The sequence below is a fragment of the Pogoniulus pusillus genome, chromosome 11 (assembly GCF_015220805.1).
Source record: "Pogoniulus pusillus isolate bPogPus1 chromosome 11, bPogPus1.pri, whole genome shotgun sequence".
NCBI classification, from domain to species: Eukaryota; Metazoa; Chordata; class Aves; order Piciformes; family Lybiidae; genus Pogoniulus; species Pogoniulus pusillus.
This window is the reverse complement of record NC_087274.1, coordinates 6,637,089-6,664,006: the sequence shown is the minus strand read 5'-3', so window position 1 is coordinate 6,664,006 and position 26,918 is coordinate 6,637,089. Positions and strand designations below refer to the sequence as shown.

At 59.5% G+C, this 26,918-nt stretch overlaps 5 protein-coding genes across 7 annotated transcripts in view; 2 read left to right on the top strand and 3 right to left on the bottom strand.

Annotated features, from left to right (window-relative positions):
* NPLOC4 (NPL4 homolog, ubiquitin recognition factor) overlaps window positions 1-7,509 on the bottom strand; it is a 37,723-nt gene extending 30,214 nt beyond the window's left edge. The window contains exons 1-4 of the mRNA XM_064150696.1: window positions 7,357-7,509; window positions 4,492-4,572; window positions 1,908-2,020; window positions 18-197 (exon numbers count right to left, since the gene is read on the bottom strand). Coding sequence (XP_064006766.1) covers window positions 18-197; window positions 1,908-2,020; window positions 4,492-4,572; window positions 7,357-7,371 — 389 coding nt within the window. The 5' untranslated portion in view covers window positions 7,372-7,509. The remainder of the gene's footprint in view (window positions 1-17; window positions 198-1,907; window positions 2,021-4,491; window positions 4,573-7,356) is intronic.
* Window positions 7,510-7,689: 180 nt separating this feature from the next.
* On the top strand, window positions 7,690-9,564 carry TSPAN10 (tetraspanin 10). The gene is made up of 3 exons (XM_064150690.1): window positions 7,690-8,090; window positions 8,482-9,077; window positions 9,172-9,564. The coding sequence occupies exons 1-3, from the start codon at window positions 8,013-8,015 to the stop codon at window positions 9,476-9,478; spliced, it is 981 nt and encodes a 326-aa protein (XP_064006760.1). The 5' UTR covers window positions 7,690-8,012; the 3' UTR covers window positions 9,479-9,564.
* Window positions 9,565-9,653: 89 nt separating this feature from the next.
* PDE6G (phosphodiesterase 6G) lies at window positions 9,654-13,886 on the bottom strand. 2 transcript variants are annotated; one of them, XM_064150692.1, is made up of 4 exons: window positions 11,097-12,888; window positions 10,124-10,350; window positions 9,968-10,008; window positions 9,654-9,851 (listed from the first exon to the last, which is right to left on the bottom strand). In XM_064150692.1, the coding sequence occupies exons 2-4, from the start codon at window positions 10,267-10,269 to the stop codon at window positions 9,775-9,777; spliced, it is 264 nt and encodes an 87-aa protein (XP_064006762.1). In that variant the 5' UTR covers window positions 10,270-10,350; window positions 11,097-12,888; the 3' UTR covers window positions 9,654-9,774. The 2 variants fall into 2 exon arrangements, 1 of the variants encoding a protein (XP_064006762.1); XR_010303951.1 differs by lacking the exons at window positions 9,654-9,851; window positions 9,968-10,008 and adding an exon at window positions 13,802-13,886 and having other exon boundaries at window positions 10,259-10,350; window positions 12,724-13,279.
* On the top strand, window positions 13,866-17,343 carry CCDC137 (coiled-coil domain containing 137). Its single transcript, XM_064150691.1, has 6 exons — window positions 13,866-14,254; window positions 14,822-14,952; window positions 15,143-15,353; window positions 15,649-15,731; window positions 15,859-15,938; window positions 16,900-17,343. Exons 1-6 carry the CDS (start codon window positions 14,028-14,030, stop codon window positions 17,107-17,109), a joined length of 942 nt encoding a protein of 313 aa, XP_064006761.1. The 5' UTR covers window positions 13,866-14,027; the 3' UTR covers window positions 17,110-17,343.
* Window positions 17,344-19,532: 2,189 nt separating this feature from the next.
* GPRC5C (G protein-coupled receptor class C group 5 member C) lies at window positions 19,533-26,568 on the bottom strand. 2 transcript variants are annotated; one of them, XM_064150689.1, is made up of 5 exons: window positions 25,722-26,568; window positions 21,539-22,604; window positions 20,846-20,940; window positions 20,484-20,690; window positions 19,533-20,285 (listed from the first exon to the last, which is right to left on the bottom strand). In XM_064150689.1, exons 2-5 carry the CDS (start codon window positions 22,560-22,562, stop codon window positions 20,253-20,255), a joined length of 1,359 nt encoding a protein of 452 aa, XP_064006759.1. In that variant the 5' UTR covers window positions 22,563-22,604; window positions 25,722-26,568; the 3' UTR covers window positions 19,533-20,252. The 2 variants fall into 2 exon arrangements, with proteins under 2 accessions (XP_064006759.1, XP_064006758.1); XM_064150688.1 differs by lacking the exon at window positions 25,722-26,568 and adding an exon at window positions 23,693-23,816.
* Window positions 26,569-26,918: the final 350 nt, after the last annotated feature.

The following is a 26,918-nucleotide window of genomic DNA, read 5'->3' as shown; positions in this document are numbered from 1 at the left end:
TCCGCCCCGCCACTTACAGCTGCTGGTCTCGATTTCGGTAGATCTTCCCATCCTGTTTGATGAGATACTGGTCAATCTCATCTTCCACCACCTGGGGGGCACCCACGGGCCTCAAGTTTTGGGAGACAGAGGTGTCCATGGTCTCTGAGGAGGTGCCAGCTGGGCTCGAGGGGTAGAGAAACAGCATATCACCATGCCTGTGGGGGTGGAGAAACAACACATGGATGTCAGCAGCTGCTTCTGGGTAGCAAACCTGCTGGACCACAGAGGAACGTGGAATTTATCACAGATAGAACAAAATTTATCTCAGCAGAACAAAATTTATCTCAGCAAACATGGCAACCTGAAACTACTCCATCAGCCACCTCTTTCTCCTGCTTTGGTCTTTTGTACAACAAGCAGAAAGCTTTCATCAGGAATCCCAGAATGATTTAGGTTGGAAAAGACCTTTAAGATCATCAAGTCCAACCATCAACCCAGCACTGCCAGGTCACCACTAAACCATGGACCTCAGCACCACATCCACTCAGCTTTTCAGTCCCTCAGGAATGAGGACTCCACCACTGCCCTGGGCAGCCTGTTCCTGGGCTTGACAGCCCTTCTGGGGAAGGAACTGTTCTTGATGTCAAACTTAAACCTCCCCTACTGCAACCTCAGGCTATTTCCTCTTGTCCTATTGCTTGTTTCTTGGGAGAAGAGACCAACATCCACTTGGATCCAATTTCCTTTCAGGTAGTTTTAGAGAGTGGAAAGATCAAGGAGACAAAACAGAGGGAAAAAGATGAAGGAAAAAGGCAAAAGTAGACTATGGAGATAACCAAAAGCTCTGCTAGGGGAAGAATTGGAATGGGCTGCGCAGGGAGGTGGTGGCGTCACCGTCCCTGGAGATGTTCAAGAAGAGTGGATGAGGCACTTAGTGCCATGGTCTGGTTGTTTGGCCAGGGCTGGGTGCTAGGTTGGACTGGATGATCTTGGAGATCTCTTCCAACCTGGTTGATTCTGTGATTCTATGACAAGAGGAAAGAGGCTCAGGCTGGGCCAGGAGAGGTTTAGGTTGGACATGAAGAACAATTTCTTCCCCAAAAGGGCTGTCAAGCCCTGGAACAGGCTGCCCAGGGCAGTGGTGGAGTCTCCATACCTGGAGGATTGAAAAGATGGATAGATGTGATGTTGAGGAACACAAACCCTATGAGGAGAGGCTGGGGGAGCTGGGATTGTTTAGCCTGGAAAAGAGGAGGCTCAGGGGTGACTTCACTGCTGTCTGCAACTACCTGAAGGGACATTGTAGCCAGGTGGGGTTGGTCTCTTCTGCCAGGCAAGCAGCAACAGAACAAGGGGACACAGTCTCAAGTTGTTTGGGGGGGAGGTCTAGGCTGGATGTTAGGAGGAAGTTGTTGGCAGAGAGAGTGATTGGCATTGGAATGGGCTGCCCAGGGAGGTGGTGGAGTCACCATCCCTGGAGGTGTTCAAGCAAAGCCTGGATGAGGCACTTAGTGCCATGGTCTGGTTGACTGGATAGGGCTGGGTGCTAGGTTGGACTGGCTGAGCTTGGAGGTCTCTTCCAACCTGGTTGATTCTATGATTCTAAGATTTAGTGATGACCTGGCAGTGCTGGGTTAACTGCTGGGCTTAATGATCTTAATGCTCTCTTCCAACCAAAGTTATTCTGTGATTCTGTGATTCCAAGTGCCCTAAGAAATGTCCACCACAGCCTCACACATGGTCCACTTGATCCCTCTCATTTCAAGCTCACCTCTTCAAGCAGTTGGTGAGTGACAGCTGAAAGCTCAGGACTGCTGTAACACGGCCCAGCTTGGAGGGAAGAGCTCAGGCACGCTTGGAGAAGAGGGTCCCTGTTTGTACAATGCCTCCCAGCTCCACCCCCAGCACTCTCTGTCAGGACTCACTTGATTTTCAGTAAGCTGAGGGACTTGTTTTGTGATGCTGTAATCTCTCCTGTCCTGTTTCTATTGGTGTAGATGGAAAATCCATTATTCCTGAAACCAAACTCTTTTGCAACCTGAAAGAGAGAGAAGAATGACAAGGTTTAAGATACCTCACAGCCCCAGACAGGTGCTGAAAGCTGCTCAGAGCAAGCACTGAGACCGGAGAGCTTCTGCTGTAAAACTTCTGCTGAATTCATCCACGTCTGAGGAGAGCTCAGAAAAACAAAACCCCCTGAGAACACAAACAATACATTGAAAAAACAACTTAAACAGAACAGGACTCACACAAGACAAATGCAGTATTTTACCCAAATGCAAGCAAGTGCTGTCATGACTGGAAGGAGAGAATCTCCTCTCCATTATCCCCATTCTCTTGCTCCAGCACACACCAGCCAAGTCATCCCCATCTTCCCACATTCAGAATTCCTTGGTCCAGATCTTCCCCTGAGAATCTTTTGCCCTCAGCTGTGCTCTCATCTACACAAGTTTCACTCCAGCTCTTCCTGCTGTTCTCCTGTTTTCCTTCATTTACCTCTTTTCTCCTGATGGAATTTACCTCACAAGAGCCACTCTCGATCCTCAGGCAAGTTTTTATCTCCCTCACCCTCTTACCAGCTCACTTTAAGGCTGATTTACTTTTAATCAGTCAAATGCCTCTTCACAGCAATGGCAATTTTCACATTTGGCCACTTAAAAACATCATCAGTTTAAAAGTGGCATTAAAAGGTTCTCTAGATGTCAAGTCTCTTCAGTTAATAGCCTTTATTTTTATTAAGTACATCTCCCAGGAGCTTTAACAGGGCTCAGGAGCACTGACTGCACACAGGACAGCTCTAACAAGCCACAAACAGAACTGTCACACGAGCAAAGTCATGGAAAGCACCTTCCCCTGCTGTCAGCTTTGCTGTGGTTTGTCCAGCAAGTGATCTGCTGTGTGGATGGCAGTGCAGCTTCCAAACAGCTCATCTCCTGCCAAAGTCTGCCCAGCAGGTCAGAGAATTCAGCATTTTTGAGGGGGGAACAAATTCCACAATATAGCAATAGAAAGGTTGAGTTTGTCCCTAACTTGATTCTAACCTGAACACACCTCAGAGTTCACATTTCTTAGTATTCTGAGCTTGGATGTGTTACAAAAGAGAGAGAAACATGATTATGGAGGCTCTTCTCACTCTGAAATGTGCTCCCTTGCACTTCTACAGCTTCTCTGGAGTCACCAAGGTCTTCATTAATGGCAAACACAGAAGCAGCAATCTGATGCATCCTTAATTACTTATCTCATCCTTAATTATTTAGCTAAACATGAAACCCACCATATGGATTAACACTCGGGTGTTGAAATCCACAGTTGTTAACATGCACAGATTTTAGGCAGCAACATTTGCAACATTTCTCTTTCAACTAAGCTCTGTATCAGAGAGGGGGAAAAAACCCAGCACAAACCCAAACAGTTCTTGTTTTCAGCTCAGCAAGAGGAGAGAGTTTTCCCCAGTCAACAGGCAATTTTAGTGAGTGCTTTTGTTCCGACGGCGAGCGGATTGTTCCACTCAGCCTCGGGTAACATGAACCCTTGAAAACCCAGCAGCTCATTTTGCACAGGCCCCAGAGATTTTGAAAGCAAGGCTTTTGGTGAGGCTGTTCAGACTGCAGCGAGTCTCTCTGACCCTGAAATCCATCAGGAGTTTTGCTTGGGCAGGTGGGGATCGCTGTCGTGGTCTGGGACCAAGCTTTCAACAAAGCAAACAACTTGCAAACAGAAGCAGGTTTTCAGTCTGCTCTGCTTTCCCCTCTCAGGGGGAGAAAGGAAATCTAGCTGGCTAAAAGAATGGCCCTTCAGGAACACAAAGTACTTCTCTCACCAAGCAAAGAAATCCTCATCTGGGGGTTCCAGGTTACAGTGGAGTTCCAGGAGGGAAGGAAACGGAGAATTGCTCACTTTGAAATAGCAAACTTTAAACACTGAGCAGCTGCATCAGACCAAAGAGTATGCTACAGCCAGCCCCAAACTCACACCATTCATTGTGCGCTCCTCAAATCAGGCTGGATTTTCTTCCAGAGACTCCAAGACTCTCATATCCCCTCAAGATCTTGCCTTAATCCCTTCCCTGCTCTCTCCAAAGCCACACTGGAAAATCAGTGGCACACAAAGCAACATCCAAATGATATTCAAAGCACGGATCAAGCAGCTGAGCTTGATCTATGAGGCCAGTCCTCTGCAGCAGACTTTGAGTACTACACAGCTTTCATTTCTGTGGGAGAACACTAAACATGTGTTCTCCTCCAGGGAAAGCTCTCACCCCAAGCAGCTCCAACTGAAAAGCTGAGTAACTTTGCTTCCTTAATGTTGCTTTATTCCCTTTGGAACAGCCAAGGGTTTGGCTACACCAATAAAAATGCTGTTTCCCACAGGGCAGACTGATCCTCACTGCTGTTGGCACATTCACCCAGTGAGTCAAGCATGGACCCCCCAGGAGTGAGAGCTGAGGTGCAGGACGAGCTCAGCCTAGGCCCAGAGGAAGCAAGGAAGGCCAGGCAAGGCTGGAGGTACCTTCTTGAGGAACGTTGCCACCGTTTCTCTCTTGGTGGCTGTGATGCGTTTCACTCCATCGGGTGACTGCACACGGATTATCTGTGGGGTGAGAAGGAGAGCCTGGGTTAGTGACAAGGAGGACAGAGCCCACACTGCACACAGCCTGCTGAAGCCCTTCAGTTTTGGGCCCCTGTCATGGTCCAAGGTTGGTTAATTTGGCAGAAGTTAAGCCCCCCTGAGCTCTAGCTGGGGCTAGGTGCGGCTGAGCTTAACTCCTGATTCATGCCCAACTGGACCTTTGATGTGACCAACTTTACACTCTTGGGAACAGAATTAAGAGTCAGTGGGACTGAACTGCCTGAAAGGGTTTCTTTGGCAGACACTACTGCGGTGGTTGGGCGGCGATGATGCAAACAGGGCAGGTGATGGGAGCGGGGCCAGGCAGGACAGCAGCTCTCTGTCTCCCTCTGCCAGGTTGGGCAGGGCATGGCCGCGGCAGTGAGGTAGCCACAGGCAGGCAGGGCAGCAAGCTCCTCACAGCAGGTAGTGACTGCCCTCTCTCTTGTCAAGCAGCTCCCTAAGCAGCCCCCAAGCAGGTCTCCTATGTTTCAGACTCTGCCGCCAAGCAGCAGCCACCTGCCCTGACTGGCCAGCAGAGTTCACGCCTAAAGCAGTCCCCAGGGCTCCAAACCTTGCCCCTATCTCCAGCCCTTTCTGCCACCTTCTCTGCCAGGGAGTCCCCAAGGTCCTAAGTCCCACCAGGGGGGTTTCCCGAGTTCAAAGCCCCTTTTTTGACCCTAGGGGTCCAAGCGCCAAACTCCCATATATCAAATGATTATCCCCAACGATGTTGAGCCTATATATACATATACCACAGAATGTCAGGGGCTGGAAGGGACCTCAAAAGCTCATCCAGGTCAACCCCCCTGTCTGAGCAGGACCACCCAGAGCAGATCACACAGGAATGTGTTCAGGCAGGTTTGTAGTATCTCCAGAGAGGGAGACTCCACAACCCCCCTGGGCAGCCTGTTGCAGTGTTCTGTCACCATCACAGAGAAAAATATCCTCCTCGACTTTAAATGAAACTTCCTGTGCCTCAGCTTCCACCCACTGCCCCTTGTCCTGTCCTTGGACATCACCCAGCAGAGCCTGGCTCCAGCCTCCTGGCATTCATCCTTTACATATTTATAAACATTAATGAGGTCACTCCTCAGTCTACTCCAAGCAGCACAGCCCCAGCTCTCAGGCTCTCCTCATAAGAGAGATATTCCATTCCCTGCATCATATTTGTGGCTCTGTGCTGGACTTACAGCCCTGTTTCTTACAGCCCCTCACTCCAAGAAGGGTCACTGAGGTACTGAAGCTGGTGAAGGGTCTAGAGCAGAAGTCTTGTGAGGAGCAGCTGGGGGAACTGGGGTTTATTCAGCCTGGAGAAAAGGAGGCTCAGGGGAGACCTTCTGGCTCTCTACAGCTACCTTACAGGAGGTTGGAGTGAGGTGGGGTTGGTATCAGTTGTGCCAGGAAAGGTTTAGGTTGGACATTCAGAACAATTTCTTTCCTAAAAGGGTTGTCAAGCCTTGGAACAGGCTGCCCAGGGCAGCAGTGCAGTCTCCATTCCCGGATGGATCGAAAAGTTGGGTAGATGTGGTGCTGAGATGGTCTAGTGGTGCCCTGGCAGCGCTGGGTTGATGGTTGGACCTGACATGATTTTAAAGGTCTTTTCCAACCCCAAACAACTCCACAATCCTACGAAGTTTCAGGCATATGATGCAGACCATCCCCACCATTCCTGCTCCTCTGAAGGGCGTCTTGGACAAGGAAGTCTTGGCCCTGGGTATGGCTGCAGGGCAAATTACCCTCACGCAAGAGGTAGGGCGAGAAGTTGGCACCAAGAAAAATGCTAACGCTGCTTTCCCGGCCAAAGCTCTGACCTCAGACCTGGAATTAAACTTTCAGGAGAGTGAATCAGGGCTCTCATGCAAGTCACTTATTCCATGCCTACAAACAAACACTGGCCTAACTCGTGCTAATGGGCACCTGTCGTGTGCCAACCCGCGGTAGTGACGTGCAGCTTCCCTCGCTAACGAAGGTGTGAGGGAGAAAGCCACAGGGCTCAAGCCACTGCGGTGAGACACTGACCAGCTGCCTTGCTGCGGCATGGAGTCAGAGATGGGGGGGAAAATGGCAGTTTTAAGGGGAAAAGGCCAGGGATGATTCTTCACGTACCGGCTCAGAAGTGGCAACCACCACCAGCAGCGTGGTCGTGCTGCTGGGGACCAGAGGAATGCCTCGAGTGGCTCTCACCAGCACATTCACCTGCTGCTGCGCTCAGGCTGGCAGCGTGCGAGCTGAGGAGAGGGCCGCGGGAGGATAAGGAGGGACAAGCGGAGGGCACTGGGGGGGCCACAGAAGGCTGCTGGCGTCTCACCAATACTTTATAGCTGCCTCTTTACACTCTCCCAAGTATCAGCAAAGGAACAAGCTCTGTCTGGTAGGGGAGAGACATTTACACCACAAGCCCCTTCCCCGGTGATCGGCCAAGTTCGGGCACCTTCCGCCGAGACCTCCCCGCCTGGAGCCAAGCGGAACTCTGAGGCCACGGTCCCAGACCCCACACGATCCACGAAGGGTATTTCCCTGAGGTAAACCCACGGGAAATGCGCCCACGGTACCACTCTGGGGGGCTGCCGGGCCCGGACAGCGCCGGCCCCGGGGGTGCCGCGCTCTAGTCGGTTCCCAGCGCGGCGCCCGGTCCCCAGAGTCCGGCGTGGCCGCAGGTGGGTCCTGCCGGTCTGAGCGAGCGCGGCCCGGCCCCGCCGCCCCACAGGAATCTGCTGCCTCATCGCCCCTCCCCCCGGCCGCCGCCGGCCCGGTCCCACTCACGATCGTCTCCGCCATGGCGCTCTCCGCCGACAACCGGAGCCCGCCGTGACTGCTCGGCTACCGGCCTAGCCCGCTCCGCTCCGGCCCGCTCCGCCCCGCTCCGACGTTCCCGGCCCGCTCCTACCCACCGCCGCCAGGGCCCGGCCCGCCGCCTGCGCCAACGCCGCCCGGGCCCCGCGACCCGGCAATCGCGTTCCGCCTCACAAAGGTTCCTAGGCCGTGCGCGGAGGTGCTCCCGCCACAGCTGTCCCCCGGCTGCCTCGGTGCCACCATCACAGCCGTGCCCCCGGCACCGCTGAACCTGCTGCTTAGTTCCTCTCCCAAACGGGCTCCCCCTGGGCGTCCCCGCTGCGGGGCTCGGCCTGCGTGTGGGGTCCCCCGGCGCCCCCGAACTCCCTGCACGGGGCTCAGATGCTCACCACGGCAGGACAACAGGACAGGGGCACAGGAGGCTTCCGGGGAGCTGTGCCCCCCATTCACCCCAAACCCCCTCGCCCCCCCTGCTCCACCCTCATCATCGACGCCGCTATATGCGAGTGCCGCCGGGGCTGGGACGGACCGAGCCCAGCTGCGGGGCCGGCAGCCGCAGCCCTACTTAAGAGCCGGCCACAGCCCCTCACATGATGGGATTGTGACTGTCTGGGCCCGGCGGCAGCATGGAGTGGAGCCGAGCATGGCTCTCCTGGACCCGCGGGGCGCCCGGCGGTGCGGAGAACGCCCGGCTGCTGCCACAGGTAACGCCGAGGGCCTGCGGGGCTCCTCCTTCGGGGTCCTCAGTCTGCTGCACCCCGTGTCCCGCGGCTGCTTGGTGCCAGGCTGCTGGCTCCGTGCTGGAGACCCTGCAGCACCCACCCCACGTCCCTGGAGAGCTCTTTAGAGGTGAATCTGGGGGTCCCTGTTGGGGGCAGGTCCCCGGCAGAGCACCCGCACGGCCCCAACCTGCTCGGCCTCCTGGGAAGAGTGACAGCAGTGGGGGGGGTGCAGGAGGCCCTTGCCAAGGGGGTGCATAATGGCTCTAGGGTCCTGTGGCAGCTGAGGTGTGGGGGGCATGTGGGCTGAGGGGGGCATTTCTGGGGGTCTGCTGGGGCTACCCCATCAGATGTGAGTGTTTGTCTGTCCACGCAGGCATCGAAGCTAGTGGAGCTGCCCTGCTCCTCCTCCGATGATGATGATGATGGTTTTCTGGCCAGGGACATGGACTTTTCCACAGCTGAGCAGGACCCCAGGGCATGGAGCCCTGTGCCCCCCAAGCCAGGGACCTTCAGCCAGTGTGTGCGGTACTTGGCCTTCTTCTGGAACCTCCTCTTCCTCCTGCTGGGCTTGCTAGCCCTGGCTGTGGGGGTGTGGGGGCTGCTGGCCAAAGGCTCGCTGCAGGGGGAGCGCCTGGCCCCGCTGGGCTCCGACCCCATGCTGCTCTTCGTGCTGGTGGGGCTGGGGGCCAGCACCGTCTCCCTGGCTGGCTGCCTGGGCACCCTCCGCTCCAGCCCTTGCCTGCTGCGCTTCTTCGTGGGGGCTGTGCTCGCCTTCGCGGGGATGGAGGTGCTGGGGGGGCTGCTGCTGCTGGCAGTGCGGCACCGGCTGCGGGACGCCCTGCAGGACGTCCTGCTCCTCTGCCTCCTGCGCTACCACGACGAGCCAGACCTACGCTTCCTGGTGGATGAGGTGCAACAGAGCCTGCAGTGCTGTGGTCTCGGCTCTTACCGTGACTGGGAGGTCAACCTGTGAGTTGGGCTGCTGGGGAAGTGGGAGGGGGACTTGTCCCTGCGCTGGGAATGTGTGTGTGGAGCCCACAGCTCTCCTTGTCCATCCTTGCAGGTACTTCAACTGCAGTGCCCCGGGAGTGCAGGCGTGCAGCGTCCCAGCCTCCTGCTGCCTGGATCCCTGGCAGAATGGCACCCTTGTCAATACCCAGTGTGGCTTTGGAGCCCTGCACCTGGGTGATATGGCAGCCAGCACTGTTGTACACCTGGGTGGCTGCGTGGCACGGCTCAGTGCCTGGCTCCACAGTCAGGCAGGTGGCATTGCAACTGCTGCGGCCATACTGGTGCTGGTTGAGGCTGCCAGTGTGCTCATGGCACTGAAGGTGCTTGGAGACATCGTGCCCATCAGGGTGCAGGAGTGAGGCTGTCGGCAGGGTGGTAGCACAGTGGAGTTGGAGACAAGAGAGGGGTTGATTCAGCCCCAAGTAAACCTCCTCAGAAGCCTGAACCCCATGCATGTCCTGTTTGTCCTGACCTACACCCTGGGGGAGGTGCTTCCACTCGCATCCCTGCCAACCCCAGACCACGACACCAGGCTCCTGCACTCACTCTGGGCTTTAATGATCGTTTCTCCAGGCTGAGCCTCACCACAGTGATGGGATGGCTTCTATCTACACGGCCCTATGGGGCTGGGTGGCCAGAGGTGGCCATGGCCTGACTAGATGATGCCATACTGGGCCAGCTCATGCAGCTCCAGGTGGCTGAAGGCTTCCCAGGGACAGATGACGGTGATGTCTGTGGAGAAGAGAGAGCCCATGTCAGTGGGATCCCCGCAGCCTGGCTGCAGGTGGCTGTGCCCACAACAAGCCCCACTCCCCACCCATGGCAAAGCAGAGATAGGATCCCCATACCTGTTCCCAGCCCCTCCATGCCTGGGATGTCATCACCAAACCTGCAAGGAGAGAACAAGTGTTTGACCTGACCCTCACCCATCCCAAGATGGCACTGGGGCCATCTCCTGCCCACACTAGAGCCCTGTTGTGGCCCTGGGGCTCTGCCCCACTTACCCCTGCACCCCCTTCTTGGGGGGCTTGCTTTTGAACTGCCTTGTCTGCCTCTGCTTGAATTTGGGTGGCCCTTTGCGGGGGGTGGCAGGTCCCCCTGTCACCCTCGTGGCTGATTTGATCTCTGGCTTGGGAAGCTCCAGACTCATGGCTGGGCCAGGGTTGGCAGCCTGCCCCAGGTGACTGTTGTCCTTGTGGGTCTGGTGCTGGCACAGAGTGGCTCCTCACACCTGACAGAAGGGAGACAAGGGGAGTGTCACCAACTTTTGCTACCACCCACTGGTACTCTGTGCCACCAATCCCACCCCGTCCTGCCCTGAGTCCCCTCAGCTGTCACTTATCTTTCCAGGCCACTTTGGAGGAGGGACACCCCCCTACTCCCCCCTCACAACCTTGACTTAGTCCAGCTCACAGCCCACGAATTCCCTTAACCCAAAGGCAGGGAAGGTCATCCTTGGGGATAACAGAGCCACTACCTCCCCCTGGGATTGTTCCACCAGCCTTTCCCCTGCCCCATTGTGGAGAATGACACCCAAGGAGCTCTGTGCCGAGCTCTTGTGTGGGAGCAAAGTGTCCCTCGGGGCTTGTTTGCAGTGACATGGGTGTCAGGCATGGTGGGCGTTCTGGGCTGCCCTCAGGACCTGTGCTGGGATGTGGGCATTTGAGGGTGGCACATGGGCTGCATGCTGCTGCAGCTGTGCCTCTGGGCATGGCAGCCAAGCCTCTGACTGGGTGCAGGAATCTGGCTCCAGCCTTGGTGTGAGGGGGCTTAGCCCCACTGTCAGCCCAGCAGGTGAGCCTGGACCCTGGGATGGAAGGGGCTCAGCTCAGGGACATGGCAGACTCTGCTCCTGACTGCAAGAAGGGGAGGCAGGAGCAGGCACCTGCCCCGAGGAATACAGCAACCTGTCCTGGGAGCCCCCTTTTCACCAGGACTGGGTCCCACCCCGTGCAGGGAGCAGAGCCCTTCACTTACACAGCTGCTGTGGTCCCCAAGGCCAGTGCTGCTCCACAGGAGACCTCTGTCCTCCTCCCACAGGCACACGTCCAGTAGATGCTCTGGGTGGCTTTTAGGGGAGGGCAGATTTATCCTGTGCTGGGGTAATAGGATTATTTCTGTCCCTTCTTCTCCAAGGGGTAATCTGATGTCCTTCCCCCTGCTCCGCCCCGCTGGGGTGGATGGGGAGGGGGGGTCTGGATTAGTGCTGCTGGGACTGACAGTGCCAGGAGGGATCCTGCCTTTGCCCCAGACTGCTGAGGCATCTCTTGCAGAGGATTCCCTACACCCTGTGCCACTCCATCCTGGGGGCAGAGATGAGACACAGCCTGGCCAGTTCTTCGAGGATCTGGAAGCTGGGAACCAAAGGGGCTGACCCCAACAGGGCAAGGCACTAATGGCAGAAACTGCAGGCCAGATGTGCCAGGAGATACCATCAGCAGAGCTGGCACAATTCAACCACTGGGGTATGCCAGGCTTTTAGGTTGTCTGGGTGCTGAGAATGGTCTGCCCACAAAACCATTATCTATAGAGTGATGTTGCCAGGGCTCCTGCCTGCAGTGAAGCCCAGTGAAGGTCCTGGCATGAGGGCTGCTGTCCTAGCATTGTCCCTGCTAGTGCCAGCACAGCAGACAGCTTGAGCCTTGCCTGGGTATGGGCACTGCAGGCCAAAATAGGGCAGAACTGGGGCTGGGCATCCCCTGCCTGCCCTGCCCAGCAACTCCACTGTCCACAAGACAGTATCACTCCAAAGCTTGCCATAATCCCAGCTCTAAAGCAATTACAAAAAGGAATAATCTGGGCACACTTTAATTGAACTTCAGACTCTGCTACTGATTGCAATTAGTTGGACTCCAACAAATAGGATTACAGGGATCTGGGAGTGTTTTCTATGAAGCCAGCAGAACCAGCTACTTCTCTGGCAAAGAGCTGAGCCTTGCTGTTGACTGCTGAGTTTTGTTAGTGAGGGCTGCTCGAGGGCTTTGTGGAGGGTCTATGAGGACCTGGGGTCTGCAGATGCTGTGAGCCCCACCCCAGCCAGGCAGCATGGAAAGGGGAAAACGCACTGGGACGAATTTCAGGGGGTTTAAGATGCTGGCAAAAGCAACTGAGGAAGTGAAGGCACTGTCAAGAGCAAGCAGCAGGCTGTGACCTTGGGGCTGGTGCCCTGGCTGGGAAGCTGCGGAGCTCCACGTGCTTGGGGCTGCACGCTGCCTGCCTCCCCTGCCAGGGGAAGGGGCAGCACTCTGGGTGCTGCTGCAGCAAACCCTTCCTGTGGAGAAGCCCCTAAGAGGCTTAGGCTGCTGGTGGGGAGGAGTGTCTGGTGTGGCACCGCAGCTCTCCCCAGTCACCAGGTGACAGCCAAGCCGCAGAAGACGCTTAAAGTCCAAGCTGGGGAGCACAAGGACGAAGCAAGAGCAGTGGTGGGGGGAGCCAGGCCAGCAAGCCCTTGTCAGGGATTTTCCATCCCAGGGGAGCATGGCACGTGGCTGCTGGGAAATCCAGGGCTCAGGACAAGCATGAGCTGCTGCCTGTCCTCAAGGGCAGGTTCCCCCACAGATGACAGGCACAAGACAAGCTGGCCACCACCTGTATTGAAACTCACTTGGGATCCCCTGCTCGATACTGCCGAGTTCTCAGCTCCCTCCCCAGAGCTCATCACACACCAATAGATACAATCAATAAGCTGAGTTCAGATCCCACTGTCCAGCCTGGAGCAGAGACTCCCTGGGGGTGTCACACGCTGGTTTTGGGGGGATGAGGCAGGATCAGTTCTTCCCCATGCGCAGCCTGATCTCCATCCTCAGGATCATTTTAATGTTCTCGTCCTCCACGTGCTCCTCGATGGCTGCCAAGGCCCTGGCACCTCCGTCCTGGTACCGCTCCAGCAGCTCCTCCATGTACCCAATCCAGACGCAGTTGGGGCAGCCGGTCCCGCAGCAGTGCGTGGGCGGCGAAGGGACTGGGCTGGTGGTGGGCGGGACCCCCTCCTCACCCTGCGGGTTGCCTGTCACGACATCACTCCCTGCAGTGCCTGAGGTACCACCAGTCTTTGCCGGGGTGTCCGAAAGTTCCCGAGGGCAGGAGGTGTTGGCAGGGTCGGGACGCAGGGCCCCTTCTCTGTGCAGCCTGCCGCAGATGCCAGCACCATCTGGGGGCCCCTGAGAACCGCGAACCCGTGCTGATGCCAGTCCAAGGAGGGGAAAACACTGGGGGAGCCCAGTCTGCTGCACCCCACTCCCTGCCAGACGACCCCCACCTGCCCCCCAACACCCCAGCCCCAGTGTACCCCCGAAACCCACCGCCACCCCCCTGCAGCGGCTCACGCAGCTCCAGCAGCATCCCTGCCCTCCCATCCTAGCACCCTCTGCCCCCCACGCCTCCCTCTCCTGTTCCAGCAACCCCCTATCCATCCCATCTCCTTCCGAGCACCTCTTGTCCCACCCTGCTCCCCCACGCCACCCCAGGCACCCCCTTAACCTCCTCACCTGCCCCCATCTCATCCCCAACACCCCTCTGCCCCCTCTCCTGCCTCAGCACCTCTTTTTCATCCCCAGCTCCCGCTCGCACTTCCGGTGCCCCCCCAGCTCCCCGCAACCACTCCCTCGGGCCCTTGTCAGTCCCCACCTTGCCCCCGGCACCCCCTGCCCCCTTCCCCGCCCTAGTCCCCTCACCCCGCTCACCCCACGGCGGGATCCCGCCAGGCCGCGCACCCCCCGCAACAACATCCGGAGCAGTGCCCGCCTCCGCCCCGCCCGACTGGCAGCTCTGCTAGCCAATGGCAGCCCAGGGCATCAGCCGCTGAGGGCGTGACGATCGAGTGAGCCAATAGAGAGCAGGGGGGCGTGGCCCGAGAGGCGGGAAACGGGAAGTGGCGGCGGCGTGGGCCGCGTGGGGAGCCGCGGAGAGATGGGGCGGGGACCGGCACCGGGACATGGCCGGGGACAGAGGCAGAGGCCGGGACAGGCACCTGGACAGCGGCCAGGGCAGAGGCCGGGACAGGCACCTGGACAGCGGCCAGGGCAGAAATCGGGACAGGCACCTGGACAGAAGCCAGGGCAGAAATCAGGAGAGGGATCGGGACAGAAATCGGGACAGGGACCCGGGCGGGGCCCGACCGCCCTGCGCCGCACCAGGTCAGTGCCCGGGGGATAGGGTCGGGGTCGGTCCTGGCTGGCTTCCGGTTCGGGTCTTGGTCCCACGCGGGGGCAAGGGGTCCTTAGTGTCGGCTGTGCGCTGGAGGGAGCCGTGCTTCCGGGAACCGAGTCCCGACGCCTCCCTGTGCTCGTGATCCCGGTGTCGCACCGTGCGCGCCTGCCCGTGCCTCACTAAGGTGCTCCGATACTCTGCCGTGCCCGGGTCCCCATGTCCCACCGTGCCTGGTTCGCGATGTGGCTCCGTGCATGTCCCACCATGCCCGACTCTGCCAGTGCTTCACCTGGACCAGGTGCTCCGGTATCCCTCGGGTCCTTCTGTCACGTCAAACCCCTATCTCGGTGCCCGGGCCGCTTTGTCCTACTGCTACCGTGTCTCACATGCCCGAGTCCAGCGTTCCTTTGTGCACAGACACCGTGGTTGTGTCTGCTGGTGCTTCACCAGGTCCAGGTGCTCCAGTGCCCTACCATGCCTGAGACCTGGCATTCCCCTCTGCCCGGGTCCCAGTGCTTCAGGGCAGGCCTCATGCCATGTTTGTTCTCTCCCAGGAAGGAGAAGAAAGTGGACAACATGAAGCCCAAGCACCCCGATGAGCAGGAGATCCCCTTCCGCCTGCGGGAGCTCATGAGGAGCCGTGAGGCCATGAAGCGCCCTGACCCTGGGAAGCAGCAGGCGGCAGGTGGGAAGCAGAGCTGGCCCAAGCTGGGGTGCCCAGGGCCTGGCTGAGGAACCCATGGTGCAGCTGGAAGCAGCCAGATCCTTCAGTGGGACATCCTGGTGTCCCCCTGGTCATGTCCTGTCCCTGCTTTGCCAGGAGGAGGGAACCTCCAGGTTGTTGCTGCTGCAGTAATGTTGCCCGTCTCTCCTAGAGAAGAAGCAGCAGCCCAAGGCAAAGGGCACCAAAGCCCAGGGTGGCATCCCTGTGCCCCGGTTCAGGAGAGGGAAGGGGGAGTCAGAGCGCTCCTACATCTGCCGCATGGAGCAGGAGGTGAAGCACATCCTCTTCCTCACCAAGAACCAGGTGCAGCGGGAGCCTGAGAAGGAGACCACAGCACCAGTGAAGTCCAAGAGAAAGAAAGAGTAAGACGAAGGGCACTGTGGCTGCTGGGGCTAGAATGGGCTCAGCCCAGGCTGGTGCCCCAGTCTAGCCCTGGGTGCATGGCAGCTGCTTTGCTGGGGCATCCAGCAGTGACTTCGGATGTGGGTGGAGAGCTGTGGGCCTCATCTCCATGGGGCTGAGCCTCTGGGACAGGCCTGTTTCACCCTGCTGCTAGTCTGGAGCTGTGGAGCTTCAGGTCTGGGATCCCATGGCGTAGGAGCTTGCTTAGTTGCTCCCTGTCCAGTCACAAAGCCCGGCCATAACACAGCTCTTCAGGTTTCAGAGAAAGAAGCTGGAAAAAGCTCGAAAGAAGAGGGAGGAGAAGAAAGAGGCCATGCTGGAGAAGAGCCGGTTCCAAGGTGGGTCTGGCAGAGTGGAGTGGCTGGAGCCACCCTCTGCCCCTGCAGCATGTGGAGAGGTGGGGGTGAGCTGCAGCGTGTGTTCTGGGAAGCTCTTGCCTGATCCCAGCCTCTGCTTCTCCCTCAGACACGGTGGCATTCGGGGAGGTGGTTACGCAGCCGCCCACCATCACCTCACGGCCCAGGGGCTGGGGCCCTGCAGAGCAGGTGAGCTGTGGGGGGAACCACGGGGCTGGGCTGGGCCAGCAGGTGGAGGGAGGGGATTCTGTCACTGCTCTGCTCAAGTGAGACCTCACCTGCAGTGCAGTGTCTGACAAAGCACAAGGACATGGATCTTTTGGGGTGAATCCAGAGGGGCCTCGGACATGATCGAGGGGCTGGAACCACTCTGCTGCGAGGACAGGCTGAGAGGGTTGGGGTTGTTCAGCCTGGAGAAGGCTCCAAGGAGACTTTCACAGAATCACAGAATTAACCAGGTTGGAAAAGACCTCTAGGACCATCGAGTCCAACCTATCACCCGACCCTTCTAATTAACTAACCCATGTGCCTCATCCAGCCTCCTCTTAAACGCCTCCAGGGGTGGTAACTCTGCCACCTCCCGGGGCAGCCCATTCCAATGCCAATCACTCCGTGTAGAACTTCTTCCTAAGATCCTGCCCTGGCACAGCTTGAGACTGTATTCTCATGTGCTGTCACTGGGTGCCTGGGTGCGTGGTGGGCTTTCACTGCTTAAAGGGGCTGATAAGAAAGATGAGGACAGACTTTTTAGTGGTGACAGGACATGGGGTGATGGTTAAGCTAGAAGAGGGAGATTCAGACTGGATACAAGGAATAAAGTTTTTACATTGAAGGTGGCAAGACACTGGCCCAGGTTGCCCAGGGAGGTGTCAGAAGCTCCATCCCTGGAGAGATTCCAGATCAGGTTGGATGGCACTCTGAGCAACCTGCCCTAGTTGAAGATGTCCCTGCTGACTGCAAAGTGGTTGAACAAGATGACCTTGAAAGGTCCCTTCTAACCCAAAACGTTCCATGATTCTGTGATCTCACCTCCCTCAAGCTGGAAATCAGCTCTGGAAGGGCAGCAGTGGCCTCAGCCTCCTGGTGACAGTTCCTCGAAGCCTTTTTCTGTCCTTCATCCTCCCTGACTTGGTCCTGTCTCTGCCTGCAGGCTGGACGGAAGCAGCTGCTCTTGAAGTCTCCCCTGGGCCAGAGCCAGGTGTCCCCAGCAGCGCCGGTGTCAATGGCTCGCCAGCGCATCCTGGAGGAGGAGAGAGCCCGCGTCATCCAGGCCTACAGGGACATCCAGAGGCACAAACAGCAGCAGCGGGAGATGGCACGGGGTAGCAGCACCCAGGCTGGCCGTAGGGTGCCCCGCTGAGCCAAGCCTGGAGGAGCTGGGCCTCTCTGGTCCCAGCGGAGTCGCACAGGCAATGTGCAGGCAGCACAGGACACCAGGATTTGAGGAGAGTGGTGCTGATGCTCCTCTTCTGTTGTCAAGCCCTGGAACTCCCCACAGCCCTTCAGCTTGACTCAGGGCACCTGATGGCACAGGAGCTGGAACCCCTGAGTGCCACGGAACTGTTTGTAGTTAAAGTGCCATTTAGTGCTGATAGCTGAATGTGTCTGTGCCTCCTGCAGCTGTGCCGTGGCTAGGAAGGGGCACCGATGTGTGCTGGGGCGTCCCACATGATGTGCCAGCAGGTGGCAGTCCCAGCCCGCAACGGGCATGTTACCATCACTTGTTGCTGGCTGGCTCTGGAGGCAGTACTCTAGTTGCTCAGCCTCAGGGGAGACCCCAGTGCATGGCTGTGACCCCACTGGCTCCTGCTGCAGCTCCTGGTTGGAGGAAAGTTAGATGAGCCCTGGAGACGTGGAACATCCCACAAGATTCACAGGATGTCAGGTGTTGGAAGGGACCCAAAGAGATCATTGAGTCCAACCCCCTCCCGCCAGAGCAGGACCACACAATCTAGCTCAGGTCACACAGGAACCCATCCAGACAGGCCTTGAAAGTCTCCAGGGAAGAAGACTCCACAGCCTCTCTGGGGAGCCTGTGCCAGTGTTCTTGGACCCTTACAGTAAAGAAGTTCCCCTTTGTGTTGAGGTGGAACCTCCTGTGCTGCAGCTTCCATCCATTGCTCCTTGTCCTATCCCAGGCAGCAAGTGAGCAGAGTTCCCCCAGCCCTCAGATATTTATAAGCATTAAATCCCCTCTCAGTCTTTTTTCCGGTCTAAACAGCCCCAGGTCCCTCAGCCTCTCCTCATCAGGCAGTGCTCCAGCACAATTGTGCACCTGCACCATGTCACTTCTCTCCGTTGTCACTGCCTGGGGACAGTGTGAGCCCTTAGTCTGCAGCCACGGTGTTACCACCCAGCCTGGCACTGCCTGCATCCTTACCTGTGCCTGGCAAACACCCCGGGTCACAGTGACTGGAGTGCCCTCCCTGCTGCCAGGGTTGCTACCACAGCCCTGTGGCTACACCCACACCAATCCCATGCCATCCAGCACAGCCACCCAGACCTGGCACACACCAGCTCCCTAGCTCCCGGTCCCTGGGGAGTGGTTCAGGGGGGGCTGCTCCCAGCAAGGGCACAGCCCACGCTGCTGGCCTCACCTGCAGGGCACAAAGGCTGTGCTGTTCCGTGGCCCCGTGCCGTGCCGCCGGCACAAAGCGCTGCCTGTTGGAGCGGGGCCGGCCCTGGCTCTGCGGCCACCGCTGAGGCAGCCGGTGGGATTCCAGCCTTCCGGAGGGGCTGGGGCCAGGCACAGGGAGTGGAACCACCGGTAGCTCTGGTGGCCCCTGCCAGAACCGAATGGGGACAGGCTCTGTGGGTCTTATTTTCGGTGTGACTCTGCTGCCCACGGAGTTCTCACCTCTCCTTGCACCCTGAGAACTGCTACACTGTGGCTGGGGACTTTCAGCCTGGCTCAGCACCAGATTTGCAGGTGGATGTGCCTTTGTGGCAGGCACACGCTGAGGCCCTGCTGTGCCAAGCTGTGCCAGCTTCCAAGAGGAGGGCACACTGTGGTGACGGCAGCCTTGGGGACTTTTAAGTGCCTGGTGCTGCTTGGAGATGTCCTTGCTGACAACCAGCGCCAGGTAAACACGGGTGACGCAGTGCAGCCCCTGGGGGCATGGCCAGATCCTGCTGCAAACAGCTGGCTCCTGCCACTACCCCTGGCTTTAGAGGCTGTGCCTGCTGTGTCCTTGCGTGGGCACATGCTGGCTGCCAAGGGCATGGCTGACACCAGGCATGCCAAGCTCCTGTGCATCCGTTGTGTGAGCACCACAGCCGTGCATGGTGCTCGTGCCATCAGCCCAGCTCTGGCTCAAGGAGAGCAGGTCACACTCCTGCCCCCATGGAGCCATTTCAGTCCTTGAATAATTCATGGCACTGCTGGCCGCAGGCTTCCTGCCCAGCAGGAGAAATCACTGTAGAGGGGAAAGGCAATCTGAGGAGGAGAAACCACCCACGACCTTGGCATGTCCTTCGTGCCATGCCACTTCCCGCCAGGCAGCCCATCTGCCCACGGGCTGCCAGTCCCTGTGCTGCCGGCCCTGCTGAGGATGCCGGCTCCCAGCCCAGTGGCCCCATCTGTGCCCCTGGCCCCAGCACATGCACAGCAGGGACTGGGGGACGCCAGTGGCCTTGCCCTGAGCTTCCCCTTGCTCCCTCTTGGCTCCCAGGAGGAGAATGCGAGGCTGAGCTCTTGGCTGCAGTGGGGTCAGGAAGGGAGAGCAGCCAGCAGCACGGCTGGGTATCCCCTGCCCATCACTAGCTGCCTGCTACAGCACCAGGTAGGAAAAAACACCTTTATTGGGGCTGACCTGAAAAAAAAAGGGGGAAAGGGATAAATGACAAAGCCACGAGGAGGGTGATCCCAGGAGGGATCCCTAAACCCCAAGGGATCTGAAGGCACCAAGAAGGTGGCCGAAGCCGTGGGGGGCTGTGTGCCCAGCCCCAGCAAGGCACTGAACCTCTATACCTCGAGCAGCCCCACCCTGCCCCAGTGTGCTAGTTTGGGAAACCTGAGGCACAGTGGGAACCAGAGCTGGGGACAGCTTCACGTCAGCTTGTGCCCTGCGGTAGGATGGTTCCAGCTCAGCACCTGCGATGTCCCTGGGGCTGGCGAGGGTCAGCATGGAACTGGGGTCTTGGTGCCAGCAGGGAGCCCCAGGCAGGAGTCCTGCAGGCTCCCAGGTGGTGGATGGTCCCTGACCTGGGAGAGGATGGGATGTCCATGCATCACTAAGGCAGCAAGGGGACAACTTGAGTGGTCCCATGGGAGCTGGTCCTGGCAGCAGAGACAGAGGCAGGAACATGGGGATCCAGGAAGAGCTTGTGGGTGCCATGGCCAGGTGGGACTGTATCTGGGTGTCCTCTGCACAGGAGCTGGTTCCAGCTGATGGATGGGGTGGGATGCATACGGTGGGGCAGTAGGAGGCTTGGTGAGACCTCAGGAGCGGGACAGTGAGGCCACAGCTGTGCCAGTGCTGCAGAACTTATGTCATGAGGGCTTCACCACCTGTTCCTGCCATACGGGGACTGCACCTGTGGGTAGAGCAGCATGGCACTGGAGTGGCATGGTGAAGGCAGCAGCATGTGCCAGCAGACTTGTCTCTGGCACTGCTAGGGTACCAGGCAGAGACATCCCTGCCCCTGCCCTGACACAGGAACAGACTTTGCCCCTAGTTATGGTCTGGACCTCAGTTCCTGCTCCTCCATCTGCCGTGTTGCACATTAACCCACCTGGCAGCTCCTGCCATCCCGCTGGGCACCAGCATGCCGAGCCTGCACCGCAAAGGCGTCCTCAGCTCGCAGCGTGGAGCTGGCACTGCCAGCAGCTGGGCTGGCAGTGGAGGCACGGGGCAGGATCACATCATAGGGACCTTCGGTCTGCGGGGCAGACACGGGCGGCTGTAGCGGCACCGAGAACATCCCCAGCCCTGTGTGGTCCTAAGAGAGGAAGGCAGGGAGTGACCTCCCCATCGCCCTGTTAGAGAGAGCAGAGGAGCCCCCCACACCCTGGCCACAGATCCAGCACCAGCTCACCCATCAGGCTGTCACCAGAGAGCTGGGTGGCCAGTGATGCCACATGGCATCGCACTTACCGGCCCCTTGTGCATCAGTGCCATCTCAGTGGGCTGGTAGACGCTGGTCAGCAGCTGCCCATTGTAGCCGCTGTATGGGGACACTGGCTTCTTGGCTGCAAAGAGATGGGGACAGTAAAAAGGGGACTCACACAGCCATCCCCACCCCACTGGGGAGCTGCTCCTTGTTAGCAGGATTAATGAGCTGACTCAACGACTGGCTGCTCTGCTGTTCCTGGGGGACAGGAGGGATGTCCCTAGGGTTTGCATCACCATGCTCCTGGCACAGCCCTGGACAGGCTGAGGTTTGTTATTGTGGAGTGTCCCAGCAGGCAGGGTGCTGCAGGTGCTGCAGGAGCACTCACCCTGCCCATGGGCTGCAGACATCTTTGCTACTGGTCCCCACTGGGGCAGCTGACACCACCCCTTGTTATTGTAGGGTCTCACAACCAGAGTGGCTTCCCTAGGGCAGAGGGCCGGGAGCCACAGGCACCCCGTGCCAAGGAGGGAGCACCCCTGCCACCACTGACTGCAGCCCAAACTGGTAGACCCAGCCCAGCGAGTTTTTGGGAGCCACAATGGCAGGCGTCAATCCTGGGCGGGTCGTGGCCAGACGTCTCGCCGCCCGTGCCTGCCACCAGCCCTTGGTGCCAGTGCCTGCCACCAGAGCCCTGCTGCGGAGCAAGAAGGTCCCTGGTGATCCCCGGTGCCTACCGAAGGAGGGCTCGTCCATAGAGAAGGCTTTGTTCTCCACAAACATGCTCTGAGACTTCTGCTCCTTGAGAATGGTCTCGTAGCCCACCCCGCGTGTGGGGTAGATGTCATCCTCGAATGCCTGCTCGGGGCCCCGGCGCGTCACATGGGTCACCTCGGGGATGACGTAGAGGAGGAGGAAGGTGCAAGCGTTGGAGACCAGCGCGATGGCCAGCGTGGGGTCGTCCCAGCCGGGCTTCTCGCCCGCACGCTGGTTCCCATAGAGGTACATGGCTGTCCACGCTGCCCAGATGGCCATGGATAAGCTGGTGGTGGCCAGGATGAAGGCACTGTGCTTGCGCCAGCGGCCATAGCGGCCGCAAAGAGCTGGCCAGGCGGTGCTGAAGGCAGCCACCAGCAGAAACATGACGTAGATGAGTGCCATAACGAAGTCAGCGTCTGCCAGCTGGCAAGGGTCTGGAGAGCCACCCTCCTGCCGCACCACCGTGATGATGAGCCACTCGGCATTGATGATGATCTCTACCAAGGAGAGGAGCAAAGCCACTGCCAGTGTCACCCACCCTCGCGGGCCCCGGTTCCTCCGTGCCAAGAAGTTGAGTGCCACAGCGTGTGCCAGCAGGCAGGAGAAGCAGATACCGAAGAGGACGCCAAAGAGGAAGCGGCGGGAGGTGCAGGTGGAGAAATCTGGCCCCACGATGAAGTCAAATGTCAGGCAGAAGAGCCCGAAGGTGCCCAGAAGAAAGAAGACTTGCGTGGCCACCAGGCTCTTCTTCTGGGACTCCTGCACAAAAGGCAGGCTGGCCACCAGCACGATGGTAAGCACGAAGGTGGTGACCACACCGAGGCTGGCCACAGCCTCCACCACGATGCCCCAGGCTGCTGAGAGGTCACAGAGGTTGTAGTAGAGGGAGGAGAGGTCCTTGCCGCAGCCGGAAGGAGGGCTGGTCTGGCCACCAGCTGTGGGCAGAAGGGCCAGGGCCAGCAGCACGCAGGCAGACACTGCTGGCACTGCTGCAGCACCCATCCTGCCCTGCAGTGAGGGCACTGAGCGCGGTGCCCAGGGACCCTGCAGGACAGAAGAGTACGTTAGGAATCAGGGATCAGTATCCGGCTCAACTCAGATCCTGGTGTTGCCTGTGCCATCTCCACGCCCAGTCTCCACTGTGCACACTCCCACTGGGACACAGTGAGCCACATCTGCACTGGCACAGCTGAGCTCACCCCACAGGTGATGAGACTGGGCAGACACATGTCCTTGTGGGCTTCTTGCCTGGAGGCTGGAGGTAGCCAAGGGGTTTCAGCCTCTCCACGTCCCACATGCTCCCTCCTGATGTGGGATTTCCCAGGGCTATGGGGCTACGTCAATCCCTTCCTCCGGTACTAGGAGCAGGCAGCATCATGCCCATCAGCTTCCCCGGGAACTCCAAACATGGGCTCAAGACAGACGATGTTACACCTGGGGACAGAGCTATCCCCTTGCCTTGTTCCTTCGTGTCATTGCGTTCCGCTTTCCACTCCTCCTGCCCCAGTTCCCTTCTCTCCCTCCGGGCACTGGCCCAGCACAGGTCCCGTGTCCAGCACTGCTGGCCACTGGCATGCAAGCAGCCTGGCATGGCATTGGTACAGCATGGCACGGCACGGCACGGGGGTCCCTGTCCCCACTCCTGCGGCCCCAGAGAGTGTGGGGTGGGCACAGGGATGAGGAGGCAGCAAGGCAGCTGCAAGTCCCAGTGCTGGGGAGGAGGAAGGGGGAATCCAGCAGGAGACCTCTGGCAAGGTGACCCCGGGCTGGAGCGGGACCAGTGCCGGGGGCCAGGGCCCTTTAAGTCCCCGGAGAGGTACCCGGAGGCCGAGATAGGGGAAAGGACTCCTGGTACTGCGCTGGGATCGAGCCCCCGGCTCGTTCCGGCTCCGCAGCACTCCTGACCCCGCCGGTTCCCCTGTACTCCCGGCCCCGTTCCCACACACCCTTCGGCCACTACCAGCCCGGCTCCCCGGTGCTCCTTCCCGGACCCCAGAGTTGGCAAAAGGCGTCCCCAACTCTCCGTCTGAGCCAGCCCGCGGGGGCGGACGGCTCCAAGTTCCCGGTCCCGAAACCCGACCCATTCCCGTCACGATTCCCGGTCCCCCCGCAGGCCCCCTAGCTCCGCTCACCGGCTCCAGCGCCCAGTGCCCAGACGTTCCCCTCGCTCGGCCGTGCCGTGCCGTACCAGCAGGAGAACCCCGGTGCCGCCGCACCGTGCGCGCCTGCCCGGCCCGGCCCCTCCCCGAGGTGCGGCTGCGGCCGGCCGGGACCTGCCCCGCCGCCGTGGGGAGGGGGCGGACCGAGCCGGGCCGGGGTCCTGCACCGGGCGGGAGAAACACGGAACGTGCTGGGGTGGGCGGGAGAAGGGCGGGTTGGATCGGGGAGGGGGACACGCGGATGGTCACAGAGCCATCAGTGCGGTGAGGCTGCGGGGTCTCAGTCCTGGGCTCCGCTGAGCTCGGAGGACCGCGGGGGCCGGGGGCTGGAGGGTTTGGGGGCATTGTGCCGGAGCAGCGTAAGTCGCACGGAACCTGGCACCGACCTCCTCTCGGTGTTGGGTCGGCGGCACCCGGCGGGTGGGTGGGCTCCGGGAACGGAGCTCTGCAGATGGTGTCCAGGATACCGGCACCCACCGGGGAACCTCGAGGAACAGGCCCGGAGGGGCCTCCTGCCGGAATGTCAGCTGACGGCTAAAGCTGGAGCCCTTGGCAGGGCAGCAGCGCCCCAGAAAAGCCCTTTCTGCGGGGTGCCAAGGGCCCAGGACAGCCACCCCCGGTCCCTGCACTGGCAAAGGTGGCTGTGCAACTCGCGACTGGGTACGGGCACCCCACAGTCATCCTACCCATGGGGGTTGGGGATAGGTAAAGGACACCAAAGGCTCGGGGTGCCCCAAGGGACCCGCGGATGGGCATGTGTGTGCTGCAGTCAACCTGGGGATTTGAGACACGGAAAAGCCCCCAGAGGCTTGGAGTGCCCTGGAGGACATGGGGCACTGCCAGCCCCGGGGGAGGTTTCCAAACGGGTGCTGCTACTATTCTGGGAAGGTGAAGCAAGCAAGTGAAGGATGCAGATGAAAGTTCAATGTGCCTCCGGCAGGTCCTCCCCCAGCCCGGGCTGGGATGGAAACAATCCGAGGAGAAAGGGAAGCAGAGCTGGAGCTGGCAGCACCCACAGCACGAGGACTGGCACTCGCCGGGAGCAGACAAGGCGTCTGGGCTGGGTGCTACACCCACTGCCACCTGCCCTTCTGCCCTTCTACTTCCTGAAGAGCATTTTGGCTTCTGGATGGTGTTTTGAGGAGGATCATTCTTCACTGCTGGAGCACATGCACACACCTGTGCCCTCACACATGGGCACCGATGCAGGGTGGCACGGACACAGGGGCTCTGCAGCACCTTCTCATGCCTCATTTTCCCTGCAGAGTTGCAGTTCAGCCCCGCAGGGCCTGGCAGTGCCCTCAGCTCTCCCGCAATGGCTCAGCCTTGGATAAGCAGTGCCAGGAGCGTGGCCCGGCTGCCCTGCCACCCCCGCACTTGCCATGATCGGGGCCCAGACCTCGGAGAGGCTGCGGAGCGTGAGGCTTCCTGCAGGCTGTTTCCTTCCGCCGTGTGGGGCCGGCAGGTTTCCCGGCTGCTGACTCAACAGCAGCCCCCCGTGACCCCCGGCAGCTGCCCTGGGGCTGCTGGCTGGTCTCCATCCTGCTGAGGCTGCCCCATGGCCACACCATTTTTGCCCTCCTGTCCCCCACCACAGCAGGGGACTTTCTCCCTACATCCCATGGGGACCCTCCTGGCTTTCCATCCCTCACTGCACAGCTCTAGAGTTTTTGTAGGTCCTACAGAAGCACCTTGCCAGGGAGGTGGCTGCAGGATGGGGTGAGTGTGATGCCACCATGTGCCAGCTGCTTTACAAGGACCAGCTGTGGGCTGTGAGGGACCAGTGGCCCTCGATCCCCTCCCACGGCCATGTGCTGGGGTAGGTGGCACCTGGTACATGCCTTTTGGTTCCCTGGTACCCTGGGCATCAGGCAGAGCTGATGCCCGCGTCGCGGTGGGGGGCTGGGGTGCAGCTTGGCACAGCAGTGGGACCGGGGCCAGGTTTCCCTACCGGCTCACTCCAAAAACATGGGCACGCCGGGCGCATTTTTTCCAGGCTTACCTTTCCTATGGAGCCGAGGGGACGGGTGGCTGGCTCGGCTGGCACCGCTAACTGAACCCCAGCTCGGTGGCAGCTCCTGCTCACCCAGCCACAGCAGCTCTGCTTCGGGAAGGCAAGAGCTGTACCTGGAGCTGATGGGGCCGTACCTGGGGCTGAGGGGCCCCCACTGACCCTCGCGGCTGCCTCCCCACCACCGCCACGGCGCCGGCCAGGGCTGCGGAGCTGTTTTCCACCAGAGCCGGTTCTCTCCAGACCGGAGCCCCTCGCCGCCGGCGGACGCGGTCAGCACATTTCCACCTCCTTCTCCAAGTAAATAAGCACTGGTTGGCGAGGGGGGGCCGGCGGCGGTCCCGGCCTGCCGCAAGCTCGGCTCCTGCCAAATGTTGCCCTTGCCAGCCGGGCCCTCCTTGCTCTGTGGCCCCTCCAGCCCCAGAGAAGGGCCCCAGGGTGGGATCCAGCCCTGAAAGCCCCCAGGGGTGGGGGTGCTCGCCGGGCGGGAGGCGCTGGCTGGGTTAATGTCTAATCTCTTCCCGATCCTGCTCTCCTCATATGCTAGAATTAATGGAGCGAGCACCTCCTAGGTACCACCCGCGCCACCGGGTCGGGGTTTAACCCTGTCACCTGGAGCACAGGCAGATCCGGATCCTGCCTGGCATAAGGTGGCACTGCCAGCGGAGTCTGCCCATGCCAGGGATTGATCTAGCTGTGTTGTGAGCAGACAGATGCATGGTGCCAGTGTGGGTCAGCTGCACATGCTGGGGGTTGTGGCTTACGCCCGAGTAAACTCTGTGCCCTGTCCCACCCCAGTGCCAGCCACAGCCAGGACTCCGTGCAGTGGGCAGTGGTGGTCTCTTGCCTGGAGCATGCCAAATCCTCTGGAGCCAGCTGAGCCCTTGCCCCCCAGGGCACCCCTGGGTGCTGTCTTGCCCGTTCTTTGAGAATTAGAGGAAAGACTGTGCTGTTTGGGGGGGATTATGCTAAGTACCTTACAGGGAAATTAGGGCAGTGAGCGGGGTGGTCAGAGCTGGGGATGCCAAGGGTGTCAGCTCTGCATCCCTAAACTGTGCCAGCTCTGCAGGGCGAACCTTCCCTGCCCTCTGGTGGCAGCTGGGGACAAGCAGACTGCTCACCCCGCATCACACCATCTTGGTACTGGTCTAACTGGGAGGACAGCATTGATTTTGGGTGCAGTCGAGG